The 13,254-nt window shown below is 41.0% G+C and overlaps 5 protein-coding genes across 10 annotated transcripts in view; 2 read left to right on the forward strand and 3 right to left on the reverse strand.

Moving 5' to 3' along the window:
• Nucleotides 1–1,992, forward strand: part of LOC104824056 (protein root UVB sensitive 3) — a 3,946-nt gene extending 1,954 nt beyond the window's left edge. For 2 of the 4 annotated variants that reach the window (XM_010555973.1, XM_010555976.1), the window contains 8 exons: nt 4–87; nt 191–273; nt 360–489; nt 745–837; nt 1,013–1,151; nt 1,287–1,327; nt 1,419–1,606; nt 1,717–1,992. In XM_010555973.1, the coding sequence (XP_010554275.1) occupies nt 4–87; nt 191–273; nt 360–489; nt 745–837; nt 1,013–1,151; nt 1,287–1,327; nt 1,419–1,606; nt 1,717–1,815 (857 nt within the window). In that variant the 3' untranslated portion in view covers nt 1,816–1,992. Of the gene's footprint in view, nt 1–3; nt 88–190; nt 274–359; nt 490–744; nt 838–1,012; nt 1,152–1,286; nt 1,328–1,418; nt 1,607–1,716 lie in introns of those variants that run through there. The other 2 variants (XM_010555974.1, XM_019203788.1) reach the window with 2 other exon arrangements.
• A 423-nt stretch (nt 1,993–2,415) lies between these two features.
• Nucleotides 2,416–5,184, reverse strand: LOC104824057 (ureide permease 4). 2 transcript variants are annotated; one of them, XM_010555982.2, is made up of 9 exons: nt 4,897–5,072; nt 4,762–4,803; nt 4,379–4,672; nt 4,122–4,260; nt 3,822–3,996; nt 3,693–3,736; nt 3,511–3,608; nt 3,036–3,410; nt 2,416–2,713 (listed from the first exon to the last, which is right to left on the reverse strand). In XM_010555982.2, the coding sequence occupies exons 3-9, from the start codon at nt 4,613–4,615 to the stop codon at nt 2,561–2,563; spliced, it is 1,221 nt and encodes a 406-aa protein (XP_010554284.1). In that variant the 5' UTR covers nt 4,616–4,672; nt 4,762–4,803; nt 4,897–5,072; the 3' UTR covers nt 2,416–2,560. The 2 variants fall into 2 exon arrangements, with proteins under 2 accessions (XP_010554284.1, XP_010554281.1); XM_010555979.1 differs by lacking the exon at nt 4,897–5,072 and adding an exon at nt 5,098–5,184 and having other exon boundaries at nt 4,379–4,803.
• A 27-nt stretch (nt 5,185–5,211) lies between these two features.
• Nucleotides 5,212–8,385, reverse strand: LOC104824058 (erlin-1). Its single transcript, XM_010555983.2, has 9 exons — nt 8,192–8,385; nt 7,292–7,388; nt 7,142–7,209; nt 7,009–7,068; nt 6,760–6,918; nt 6,272–6,418; nt 5,845–6,059; nt 5,609–5,717; nt 5,212–5,524 (listed from the first exon to the last, which is right to left on the reverse strand). The coding sequence occupies exons 1-9, from the start codon at nt 8,306–8,308 to the stop codon at nt 5,417–5,419; spliced, it is 1,080 nt and encodes a 359-aa protein (XP_010554285.1). The 5' UTR covers nt 8,309–8,385; the 3' UTR covers nt 5,212–5,416.
• A 259-nt stretch (nt 8,386–8,644) lies between these two features.
• Nucleotides 8,645–12,047, forward strand: LOC104824060 (uncharacterized hydrolase YugF). 2 transcript variants are annotated; one of them, XM_010555986.2, is made up of 11 exons: nt 8,645–8,890; nt 9,140–9,234; nt 9,303–9,400; nt 9,496–9,545; nt 9,812–9,907; nt 9,987–10,076; nt 10,183–10,275; nt 10,354–10,449; nt 10,537–10,602; nt 10,758–10,916; nt 11,963–12,047. In XM_010555986.2, the coding sequence occupies exons 1-10, from the start codon at nt 8,714–8,716 to the stop codon at nt 10,905–10,907; spliced, it is 1,011 nt and encodes a 336-aa protein (XP_010554288.1). In that variant the 5' UTR covers nt 8,645–8,713; the 3' UTR covers nt 10,908–10,916; nt 11,963–12,047. The 2 variants fall into 2 exon arrangements, with proteins under 2 accessions (XP_010554288.1, XP_010554287.1); XM_010555985.2 differs by lacking the exon at nt 11,963–12,047 and having other exon boundaries at nt 8,646–8,890; nt 10,758–11,121.
• Nucleotides 11,221–12,623, reverse strand: LOC104824059 (PLASMODESMATA CALLOSE-BINDING PROTEIN 3-like). The gene is made up of 4 exons (XM_010555984.2): nt 12,399–12,623; nt 11,977–12,219; nt 11,802–11,838; nt 11,221–11,640 (listed from the first exon to the last, which is right to left on the reverse strand). Exons 1-4 carry the CDS (start codon nt 12,451–12,453, stop codon nt 11,439–11,441), a joined length of 537 nt encoding a protein of 178 aa, XP_010554286.1. The 5' UTR covers nt 12,454–12,623; the 3' UTR covers nt 11,221–11,438.
• Between the last annotated feature and the right edge of the window lie 631 nt (nt 12,624–13,254).

Consider the following 13,254-nt stretch of genomic DNA (forward strand, 5'->3'; position numbering starts at 1 on the left):
CAGGAATGCTGATGGACCTTCTTTCCCCCTTGTTTCCATCTGCCTTTCTGGTTATAGTATGCCTAGGGAGCTTATCGAGATCATTTAGTGAGTGGCGTAATAAACATCAGATGCTGAATCGGAGCTTCATCATTCTGTTTTAGTTGGGAATTCAGTTCTAATATTTTATATTTTCCCCCGTTTGAATTAGCTGGTGTTGCAAGTGGAGCGACTAGAGCAGCTCTAACTCAGCACTTTGCGCTCCAAGAAAATGCAGCAGACATATCCGCTAAGGTACTTTTAACCCTTTTCCCTTGTGGAGAATTCGGAAACTAAAGTGTGAACCTTTAGCCATTGCTTATATATTTATATATCGGCAGGAGGGGAGCCAGGAGACAATGGCAACAATGATGGGCATGGCACTAGGAATGTTGCTGGCTCGGATTACCACTGGAAACCCTTTAGCTATTTGGTTATCATTTCTTTCGCTTACTATGTTTCACATGTACGGTAAGTTACATCGAGATTTAGGTGTTTCTGTCTGAGAATTAAACCCATGGGTGTATTTGGAAATGGTACTTAACAGATTTATGTATAATAAGTTGGTTCATATCTTACATCACACAACTCATCTGTTTTACAATATGTAGACCATCCCTAAATGCTAAATCAAATGAAAATGCCTCTCATTCTTCATCTGATTGTTTTCCTTGCTAGTAATTTGTGGCTTAAAAAGGGCCTGGTCTTTTTTTCTTCTGCATGTAGCAAACTACAGAGCTGTCCGGTGTCTTGTACTGAACTCATTGAACTTCGAGAGGAGCTCCGTTCTTCTACAGAATTTCATGGAAACCGGCCAAGGTAATTAATATTTAATTGTCAAATGTGTCATCCTTATTCTTTGGATTGCATTTCCCAAAACTTTCATGCAACATAAACTACTGTTTCGATGGCTCGGATCTTTTTTATTAAATGGGTTTCCTGTTTTCCATGGTATCCACTATCAGCCTCTTCTATTAACTGAATATGCTACCAGTTCTCTCCCCCAAACAGGTTTCCTCAATGGAGCATGTATTGCCCGTGTGGATCACGTCGGTAAGGTCAAGTAATTTGAAGTTATTGCACAGAAGGGTACAATTGGGTGTAAGAATTTCTTCGCTTCCTCGCCAACAAATGTAAGTCTCAGCAAATGAGATCACTGCAAAGGGCTGATATATCAGACTTTTTTGTCCAACTTCTACAACCCACCAGCTTCATGAACTCTGTTCCGTTTCAGTTATATCTTTGTTAAGTTTTCTTGTTAATATTAGGATGCTGCTGCTGAAAGGTGCTGGGGATTCATACAAGAAAGGTCCAAACTCAATTATAACAAACACATTTTTCTGGCTGTTCACACGAAAAGATTTAGCATATTTCTGAGCTTGTCTATTGCATCATTGCAGACAAGTACTTATTGGTTCACAGAAAGGGAAACGTTAGTGTGATCCTTCACAAAGATTCAGCGGCCACGGATGTGTTACAGTCGTATACTCACGGCCTCGTTTTGGCGAATCTTATGGACGGAAGCAAGGATTTGTATTCAGAAGGGCAGTCATGGATGGATAAACACTATGAAGAATTTCTAGAGAAGGTAATGAAATCACCAAATTTCATCATCATCATCTTCTTCTTCTCCAGCAAATGTATTCATATCCAGTGATTTTGCAGAGAGGTTAAAAGATTTCGTTCTTATTTTTACAGATGAAGAGAGCGGGTTGGAAAACAGAGCGTCTACTCTCGCCTTCCATTACGTGGAGAGCAAGTTGGATCTCTCATACTTGTGACGGAAAGATTGATTAGAGTGATGATATGATGATCTCTTTTGCTTTGGTATGGCCTCTTACTGGATTTCTTAGTTTTTTTCCTGGTTTTGGTGCTTGAGCTCTCACCAACCATAACCCCAAATTCCTTACTTTATCAGCTGTAGATTTCCATATGAGCTCTCTGACATTTTGCGTATGTGTATATGCTTCTCTCTGTGTGTGTGTATATGTATATATATATATATCAGTATGTCTGTATATAAATGTGATGTTCTTTACTAGCGTAACCAACAGTTTTCGGATACAAATGTGAGCAGTCCTTTACTAGTAACCAATATCATTGCAAATAGAGGGAAAACGTGAAGTTTGCAGAATTGTTGAGATATATATGTCCGATACACGTTACTTGTTTTTTGGGGTCTGAAGTCGATTGTATGTCCACTATCAAAGAAATATGTTTTATTTTGTTTTTGATGTTTTCTAAAAACTATTCAAATTTGAAAATTTACAATGTCTATTTATATGATTTTGTGCATAAATGTCTATTCAACTCATCAAAATTAGGTAGAAGATTCCATATCATGGAGAATGCATTCAACAAAGAGAAATTATGTAACAAAAAAAAAAACAAAGCTCCAAAATTAAATATTATTCTTTGATATTGTTTCACATAAAAAAAAACCCATCTAATGTAACATCGCTTCAAATATTTCATCATATATTTCTCACGTATGATATATGTGTATATATACAGTGTTCTTGGGCATATCATAGTAAAAAGCTTACTTCCGGTGGCCGGAGGAAGCCATGAGAATGGCCACCGCGGCAACGAACATAGCCAACATGCTCACCAGAAGTACGTACGTCCTCCGTGACGACCTCCGATACTCCCCGAAGAATATTATTCCCCAAAATGTGCTCACCAATGGAAGTGCCTTGCGAAATCACAAAACCCTATTATTCTAAATGCAAAATCCAAATCGAAACTGTTCAAAGAATGGATTTTTATCAAATGGGTCACGATGGGTTTGCAGAATAAGAATCACAAAGACTCCCAATGCAAACCTAAGACAGAACAGTTCCAAGAACGGTACACTCCTAACCCGGCTAATCTAAACGCAAAATCGAAATCGAAACTGTTCAAAGGATGGATTTTGACCGAATGGGCATTTCTGGGTAATGACGGGTTTGAAGAATAAGAATCACAGAGACTCCCAATGCAAATCCAAGGTAGAAAGAACAGAGTTTTGTTCGAACCTGGACAGAATCTGCGGCTGCGTATCCGGCAGCTTGACCGCCCATGAACTGGAGACCGTTCCCGAAACCGCAGAGGAAACCAGCAAGAATGGCCCAACACCTGTCTTCACAGTCTGTGAAATACGCCTTTAGGGATGATCTAGGCAAGCCTACCACGGGTCGGTAGAGGAAGATGAGGTTGAGAACGAGAGCTATGATGAAACCGGCGATGGTGAAGTAGAAAAACGCCGTGTAGACGACCAGTTTAGGCACGCCGTTTGCCAGGGTTTGCCACTGGTCGTTGGTTGCCAAGTTGAATGCCGGAGAGAAGAGAGAGAGGCAGATTCCGGCGAAGACAGTTATTGACAGCCCGATCAGTGTGCTCTTTCCGAACACCTGCGAGGAGGACATGAGTTTTACACCCATTTCTATCTGATATATCTGGAAAGTTTCAAACTTCGATTTTTCGGGTTATGGCTGTCTCTTTCTAATGAACCTTGATAGCCCTTTTGTTCTCCAGCTCTATTAGGAATCCCGCGGTTCCTGCTTTCGCCTTCCCTGTTGTTCCATCTTGACACTCGACATCTGTTTCCTCTGTTAAGATGAAGAACAGAACAAGTGAGTTACTGGATAATTCAAGAGCAGAAACCGTTGTAATGGGATGCACGAGTGCATTACCTTTTTCAGGGTTGTCTCCTTTTGTTATGGAAGTATAGAAATCTCTGAAGCAACAACATGAGATCAGATAAGATATTGTCAGTAGACAATTCCAAGGAAATGAAAATGGCTGACAAAGTGCTTGCTTACTCTGTCTCGACTGCGCATTCGCTCTGCAAATTCTCGAGCTTCACTTTGACATCAGCTGCATTGGACGAGTGAACGGCTGCACCGAGAAAAACAGCGACCAAGAAGCAGCCAACGCCGGGAAAAAGGAGCGAGGCTTTGTTGATCTTGCCGTCCAAGAAGTAATTCAGCGTCGTGCCTTCAAGCCATACAACGAAACAAAACGAACAGACAAGGATCACAGCCCATCAGTCATTCAACCCACCTGAAACCGTTGCCTATCATACAACTGAAAGATAGTGAATTGCGGATTCTGAAAGTAACCTATGACGACAGTGATGCTCGCTGTGATAACTTCGGTAACTGATAACCCGACAAAGGCGAAAGCGTATTGCGTTGCCAAATTGCCAACGCTGAGAAGCACGCCGCCGGCAACAGCTAGCAATACAGAGGGCCAGTTATCCTGCATCACCCATGAACAAATTCACCCTTGGGACTTGGGAGAAGAAATCAATATACTTTCCTTTCTCAAATGCAAGTAACAAGAACCCTTTTGACACATGAGGAAGTATAGAAGGTACCTGAGAGAGTTGGGTGGTGAAGTCAGGGGAACGAGGGGTGCTGGTGCCGAACTCGCCGAGAGTGAAGGCGATTACGACGGCGGCCAAGAGATTTGCGGTGGTGAAGTCAAGAAACGTGTGTTGAGGGAGACGTCCTCTCCTCTCCAACAGCGTCAGAATCGCTGGCCAACTCCCCAAGCATATCAACGACAGTATCATACATCCCATCGCTCCTCCTTTGCTCCCCACCACATACATCTTCCTATCCTCGTTCGTGTCTCTGTTCTTGTTGTTGTTCTTCTTCCCTTTTGGAATCTGCACAAAGTAAGACAACACACAGATTCTTATTGTTCTTGTTCTCGCTCTTGTCCTTGTTTCATTTTGCACAGAGCAAGATGACACACAGATTCTTCTCCTCTGCTCTTCTTGTTGTTCCCTTTTGGAACCTGCACAAAGCAAGACAACACAGATTCTTATTGTTGTTCTTGTTCTTGTCCTTGTTACGTTTTGGACACTGCAGAAAGCAAGACAATACAGACAGATTCTTCTTCTATTTATGCCTTCCCATAAGACCGGGCGGTGCTCTCTCTCTCCACCGCTTTAAGATACCGGTTTAGACAACCAAAGTAAACCGGGTACTGATAAGATCCGAGACCCAAGGAGTGACCTCAGATACAAAGTGGGACCGTGGTCTGCACCAAAAGTTAAAAAAGCATTGGACCAAGAGGCGATAGCTGTACCTGTACTGCAAGGAGAAGCTTACATGTGTATGGTCATGATTTTTGGCATTTGTGTACGAATGGTTAGTATTTAGAGACAGCTCGTGGTTGTTTTCCGCCTACTACTACCCAAAAAAAAAACTTCTTTTGTTATATTGGAACTGAATAATAATAAGCTACATGCAAAAATCTAGTCACTGTAGGTTTCTTTGTGTTCACATATAAGATGATACGTTACTAGGAAGTGGAGGATGAAGTTGTAGTGACGTAAATACGTACACCACTTGTACAGATTATGAAACTGAGTTTTGAGGCTTTTGGGTACTGAGTTTGTTTCGATTCAGACAGCTTTTTGCGTGTTTGTCCCCACCACTTGCGAGTTCCCATCATCGGCTGCATTTTTGAGCAAGTTCCCTAGCAATCTTTGATCAAATACCATGTTTGGTACCTGCACATGCCGATTGTTTAGAGAGAGAGAGGGGAGAGAGAGAGGGGGGAGAGAGAGAGAGAGAGAGAGAGAGAAGAACAAAACCTTGTCGCCGAAGAATATTTTAGTGTTGTTGGTGATGGCCTCGATGAATCTGAGCTCAAGAAATTCGGGGGTAAGCTTCATCTTGTTTGCTTCAGCTTCTTTGAGTACACTGAGATATGATCACGACAATGGAGAATATATATGTTTTCTAAGTAAGGTTTCTCAATTTGGTTATCTTGTGGGAGAAGTAAGGGAACTCGTGAAACGAAAAAAGGAAGAAAAAAATTGAATATTACCGATAGTAATCAGCATCTGCAAGGCTCTTTTGACGAGCTAGGTACATCTGATTCTCGATTTCTTCTTCTCTCCGGGCACTGTCTTTCTCCATCAGCTTCTGTTCCATCAGAATCTTGCTAACTTTGGCATTCTTCTCAGCCTCACTAATGGCCATTATTTTCTTTGTTTCAGCCTCTTTCTCAGCAACTCTCTGCTTCTCCATAGCAATCAAAACCTTCACATAATTAAGTTCAGAGAGTGAGAAGTCTACAAGTACCTTTGCATGTCTAAACCTAAACACTTATCAATATTAATATTCACCAGAGCTACAACCGAAGCATGATCGCATAAAGGACTTTGTACCAGGATGGCACAATGTGTGTGATGATATTTCCAGTAAATTTGTCATCCAATGTCAGATTGAATCACTCGGTTAAGAAGGTGTACCTTTGTGCGTTCCTCTTCCATTTGCTCGAAGTTCCGCCTTACACTCTCTGGGATTTTTGGCTTTGTAACACGGACACTAATGATCTCTATTCCTGGAGCGTAACGTGTGCAGTCAGCTTGAAGAGCATCTTTCATTCTTTCATCTATCTGAAAGACATCCGATCAAGTAAATTAGAAGATAAGTCATTATACATAACCCTATAAGTTTGCCACGATATAGAGATCATTTGAAGAAGCTTGACATCGATGATCAGTCATTTCTATAAACCTAATATACCAACTGAACGTTAACTACAACAAGCTGTTCCAGATAGCATTTGTAAAGCACCAAAAACTGTAAGACTTAACAGATTTTGCAAAATACCAATGACTGTACGGTTTATGTGACAATAAGACATTCTCCGCGAGGAGTACAGAACCAACATTAATGAGGAAGAAACATGGTGAACAAAAACTTTCCTACTTGGAAGGTCAAGATCCTCACTTACTTGATCAAAGATATCAATGTAGACTTGCTGAAGCGAATGAGAGCTGCAGAACTGGTTGATCTCATGATGGATCTTGTCGTATATCCATGTGTTATCATAGTCCACACCATAATTCAACAAAGTCTCATACACATAATCCTTACGCAGCCGATTAACAACCTGAAACATACATTAAGGTCAGTAGTGGTGACTATGAACATATTTTGAACAGCGGTAATGCTAGCTTAAAACAAAATCTCAAGGCCTTACTTCTATCTTATCAAAGGTGATCATGACACCTCCTTTTGTACCACATGGTATATCCTTCACCTGAGAAGTCAGAGAATGAATAAGCAAAAGGCCACTAGCATGAACATCTCCAATCCATACGGAAGAAATTTACCTGGTCTGTTTGAAGGGTCACTTGAACAGGCTCATAGTGGGTGATGAAAGGCAACTTCAGATGAAAACCTGAGTGTTATAGCTGGTTCAAGCAGGAAACAGTCGAAGAATGGAATAAAAATGACACATGTGGAAAGGATGATGGTCGTACCAGGCTCATTAATTGTGTTTAGAAGTGCACCGCCTCTCCAATATGCTCCAACATGACCTTCAGGAACTTGGTGCAGAATGGATGTGGGAGACATAACCTGATTGCCATGATATATGTAAAGTTTTTTTTCCCAAATCACAAATAGATTCGTAATCAATAAGATACACCAAACTTCCATAAACTGAAATATAAACTATTAAAAGAGACTGCAAACATTTTCAATTCTAATTGTTACGCCTTTGAAACAGGTGAGTGATTAAAAATGGCATTTCTCATCCTCCCACATAAAAAACAAAAATGAAATGCAGAACAGGTTCGAAGATATAAAGAAGCAACAAACAATACATATACATAGGCCAAGAACTTAACCAAAAAGTAAGTAGCTTGATGAAACCATCATTATGGGAGCTTGAAATCGACAACACAGTCTGAGAGCTACTGCGAGAAAAAAAAAGGGCTACTTAAAAGGGTAAGGAAGCAAAAATTGTCACAGATTTATTTACATTCACATTAAAAAAAAAAAAACAATGCCATTGCCTTGTAACTAATACGAATCCCCTGAAATGTTGTAGATGAAGAGCATGGCATAAAATTTCGCAGTGAAGCAGATCCGATGAGTATCACAGAAGAAGATAGCGAACCCATAATCCCAACGTGACGAAACATAATCTCATTCGAGAGAACATTGAACTCATCATCGAGGACACAACAGAACATGAAAACCGACAATAAAAACACAGCTCTAATTTCAGACAGAACCTCCAGCATCCGATCGCAAGTAATAAGCGAACCAAAGAATCACATCTAAGAATGGAATGAAGAAATTCGACGCAGCGAGAAGTATATGTATATACACTAGCATCGATTCTCGACAGAGATTGAGCGAGAGAGATGATATACCACGGTGGCGATGGCGAGAAAAATAGCGAAAACGGCAATAATGGAAGAGAAATCTCCTCCGGGCGGAGACGGCGGTGGGCGCTGGCCAGTTTCCGTCCTCCTTTGCTGAGTATCCATGGCGAATCTGCTTCACTACAATCGCGACGACCGGGAATCGTACGGTCTTTTCTTTTTGCCACTATAGTGAAGGATTTGACCATCAAGTTTCGAAATGGGAATATTTATAGCGTACATGAGGATACAACGTCCGCATATGGTATGAAATGAATATTGGCCGTTAGATGTAATCTCTACGATGAAGGTTTTAGATGTGCAGCTGAGATTCTTCTTTCGCCATTTCTCTGTTACCAAGCCAGAATACTTGACGTGCCATGTGACAAAACGGCATCGTTCGGATCCATCCAATGAATCGGCGTCGAAATGCCACGTGTCTTCTCTCTCCTCTATCAAGTACCAAACCGTTGAGCACGAAGTGAGGGAGAGAAGAATCATCGCCTTCACCGGAAGAGGAGCAAAGAGACGATGCTCTCGGCGGCGACGGTGAATGCTCGGCCTTTTTATGCGGCAGAATGTAGAAGGCGACGGCGGTTTAAAGTGACGGCGGAGAAGTTTCCAGCGTTTCTGCCGAAGGAAGTCGAGAGAATCAAGGACACATTTGCTCGGAATCTCGCCGCGAGAATCAAGAGGCTTCCTGTGCAAGTAACTTCTTCTTCTCCGATTTTTAGTATCATGAAATGTCCAAATTTATGATGGGATGCGATCATTTCGTAATAAGTTTGGCAATTTGAGTTCGTCTGTCTAAAATCGGAGAAATTGGAATTGAATTCAATTCTGCTTATAAACTGAATTCTCATACACAACCAAGTTTTCTGATTTTTTCCATCCACTAAGAAGTAACGATGATCATCTAGACTCTTATCATGTAGTCATGGAATGCGAAATATGTAGGTTAGCTTCGCAGAAAACAGTATCATGAGCAGTTGCGTGACGCCGCTGGTGCAAACTGAGGGAAACCCTGTGGTTCTTCTACATGGATTCGACAGGTCCGGCTTCTTGAATTATAATGCCACAGTTTCTTGGGGCAGTCTTTGGAGATAACTCTGCATCACAGTTCTTGTTTAGAGTGGAGATACACTTATCCGCTGCTCGAAGAAGCTGGTTTAGAAGCATGGGCTTTCGATATCCTTGGCTGGGGTTTTTCTGATTTAGGTTTGTCAAATCTTCTTGCTTGCTTTCTTTCCTTCTTCAGAACTCCCAATGTTTTCAGTCTTTGTACTCATCTTCTGTTTTCCTCTTCATCTTAGAGAAACTTCCTCTGTGTGATGTAGCGTCGAAGAGAGAGCATTTCTACCAGGTCTCGTATTTTATACTTCCTGCAGTTTTCTGGTTTTCTTTGGATTCATCCCTCGCTGTTCTCTTTAATGCTCGAAAACCATGTGATACCTTAAACTCCGGAATTCAGCAACATATTACCTATATTGTCTGCTATGTTTGTTTTGGTTAGAAATAGATTGATATGACTGTCTGAACTGAAACTACTCTGTTTTCAGTTATTTCCCATACTTGTGTGCTTCATTTAGGCTGATAGAGGAAATCCGATTTATCTAATATGATCTACAGTTTTGGAAATCTCATATTAAAAGGCCGGTGATTTTGGTCGGACCTAGTCTCGGTGCTGCCGTTGCGATAGATATTGCTGTCAAACACCCAGATGCGGTACATCCGTCATAGCATCTGATGTAATCGAATGAGCTAGGTGCCAGAAGATATTAACCACGAGAAATGTGAGTTTCAGGTTGAGTCTTTGGTATTGATGGACGCAAGTGTTTATGCAGAAGGCACTGGAAACCTGGCAACTTTGCCCAAAGCAGCAGCTTATGCTGGGGTAAATTCTCAGAAAAATATGTACATGAAACCGTTGATCATGCTTGGGCGATCCAGGGGAAAAGTCTTTGCATCATTTTAACTCCGCTCTATGGTTTTTGGGCCAGGTATATCTATTGAAGAGTATTCCGTTGCGGTTATACGTCAACTTTCTTTGCTTCAGTGGTATCTCACTGGAAACTAGCTGGGACTGGACTAAGGCAAGTGAGCCTTTAATAGTTCTTACAGTGTTAAAATTGGAAATTAGCTTTCATTATAATTTCTGCAAGCTTATATAGATTGGGCGTTTGCATTGTCTGTACCCTTGGTGGGAAGATGCAACTGTGAGTTTTATGTCAAGCGGGGGATACAACGTCACTTCTCTTATCGAAAAGGTCTTTTCAAAATCGTCGTCCATCTTATCAATTCATCCGTTGTTCCCTTCTTCTGAATTGCAGGCTACTAACAGTTTCTGTCTGCAGGTTTCGCAGAAGACTCTTATACTGTGGGGCGAGGATGACCAAATCATTAGCAGCAAGCTCGCTTCGGTTAGCTACAGCAAACATTATCTCTGCATTTTTTTTTGGTTTTTAGATTATCTCTGCATTTACTTTCGCCTCTAAGGGAAATGACAAGATTCACTCAAAATATCATGTCGTTTAAGGCCTTTTTCTTTTTCTGGATCACTTCCTCTTTAATGCAGAGACTGCACGGCGAATTGTCAAACGCTCATGTGAGACAAATACCAGAATGCGGCCATCTTCCCCATGTAGAGAAACCAGCTGCTGTCGCAAAACTGATCTCAGAGTTCGCTGGAGAGATTTGCTGCGAAGAGGCTCGACTCATATCATAGGCATTGAAGGTGTGTGTCTCACCACACTTCATTTTCTGTTAAGCGTAATTTAGGTGATACTTCACTTCATTCATGTTTTGACCTCTCAACAAAAGAACCCACCAAACTTCTGCGATATTCCATTTTATTATTGATTCCATGATGGTCGGCTTTGCATCACAGGAATAATATTGAATTGTCTTTCATGTGGGTCAATAATATCTTATTCCATCCATTGATCATACACTTATAAAAAAAAGTCAACCAACCAATGAGTTGGTAGGTTGCTCACATGTCTTAATCAACCCACTTCCTAGGCTGTTTTGTCTCCATATTCATCACTGAAGGTCTATGTTTCCTTTTTCTGTTTTTTTATACCGTTGATCATAATACAGCCCTTACAGATTCCATTAGATAGAAATTAGAAAAAGGGAAAGAATAGGAAAAAAACTGATGAGAGCCAGCCATCTATGTATGAGAAGAAACAGAGAAAGAAAAGTCTAAATAAGAAAAACACGTCTCCTCCAAGGCCAAGAGAAAACACTGGTTCCTTCATTGACCCCATAGAAACACTAGAGCTGAGAACCACCACCAGAGGGTGGGGAGCGCATAAGAAGAGATGTATAAACTAGTAGCACCATTGCCTTGGTCGGTGACTCCGGTCGGACCCAAGACCGGAGTTCCAGGAAACACATTTGTTCCTGAACTTCCATTTGTCCCTGGCGGTGTGGTCGATGTTGGTGTCCCAGCATTACTGGTTACATAATTAGATCGGTTAGGATTCACTTTTAGTATGCAATATGTTGATAAAAATATTATACAACATAGTCAGAATTCTGAGTAGATCTCTCTTAGCCAGAGTTTTTGGCATAGCAATAGAAGAACACCAAAATAGAACCACTTTGGAAACCATACCTGGGGCTTGAAGGATAGACACACCCAGTAACCACAGCTGCAAAATTACACGACGGAAAGGAAAGAACATAAAAAAAAATAAACCAGACCCATTTTTTCCAAAAGATAACAGCTTTTTTCCATCAAACCAACGAGATTAACCTCAAAATTTGAACCTTTAGGAGCGCTGACTTACTTGGAGGAGGATTGGTGCTGATAGCGGCAGTGCTAGAGAAATTACAGCTCCCAGAGACTTGACCGGCTCTCTGGAAATAGCTGTTGACGGCCCAATCACAGTGGCTCTTCACGGTGTTGGGTTGGTAACATGCACCGTTCTGAAGGATGGGTGTGCAGTCTGCTCCTGCTCCACATGCATAGTCCAAGGATGACTGAAGCTGTCTGTCTCCAATCCCATCTCTACACAGACAGTATGTTGCACCTGAGCAAGAGGGAGAGATAATATGTTGAATAAAAAGGGCTGTTTTTTTAGAGAAACCCAATTCAGAGTATCATGATTGGTGGATACCCATATGAAAAAAACCCTTCCTTTTGTATGGAGTTTGATTGGGGAACAACAAAAGGAAGGATCAAAATAAAAGATGGGCCACGGAAGCTTACTTGAATAGTTAGTCAAGGCCGAGAGAAGCAAGAGGAGACCCAGAAGCACTCTCATGATGATTATAATCCCTGAATCTTGAGCCAAGCACAGACCAAGATGTTGGTAGAGAGAGAGAGAGAGAGAGAGAGAGAGAGAGAGAGATGAAGAAGTTTGGACAAGGATAGTTGAGATTATAAGTAAACCTTATAAGTAAAGGTTGTGGGTTTTTACCACGCAGTCTTAGTTTCCAGCCAGAATTGGAGACCAATATAGGCATACAACATGCACTAAAAGTTATGGTATGAGTCAAATCTGAAGCCATCTTTGATGTGGATTTCCATAGTGAATATCCAAATTTAGTTTAAAGGAATAAAATATGCCACTTGATTCTTGTATATGCGATTACAACAGTTTCCTTCGAATGTTTCATTATTAAAAAAAAAAAAAACACACAAGAAGAAGACAGGCTCACCAACTCGAGTTAATGCGGGCCCTGGTTGTTGCAAAGCAGCAAAGCCAAGTTTGGAAGTACAAAGAGAGAATCTTGTTATTCTCTTAAGCCTGTAAGATTCTTTGAAACAGTGTTGTAGGAAATATGAGTGATGCAATTGTTTGATCCTATTAAATCGTGTGTTAGCAAAACATTTTATGCGAGTTCAAAATGTTATTTTAAAATTTCACGTTAGGATAATGAGGATATTCCATCATATCTTTGACATCATGGTGATGCTGCTTAAATTTCGTTAGCCACCGATTTTGAATGGGGAATTTCAGAATTGTACAACTGAAATATATATTTATTAATTTCCTTTCCTTTTCCCCCTCCCCCTTCGCGTCGCGGTCTCTGCCCTTTGGTATATGGAACTTCCTGATTTT

The sequence above is a fragment of the Tarenaya hassleriana genome, unplaced genomic scaffold, assembly GCF_000463585.1.
Source record: "Tarenaya hassleriana unplaced genomic scaffold, ASM46358v1 Cleome4, whole genome shotgun sequence".
Lineage (NCBI taxonomy): Eukaryota > Viridiplantae > Streptophyta > Magnoliopsida > Brassicales > Cleomaceae > Tarenaya > Tarenaya hassleriana.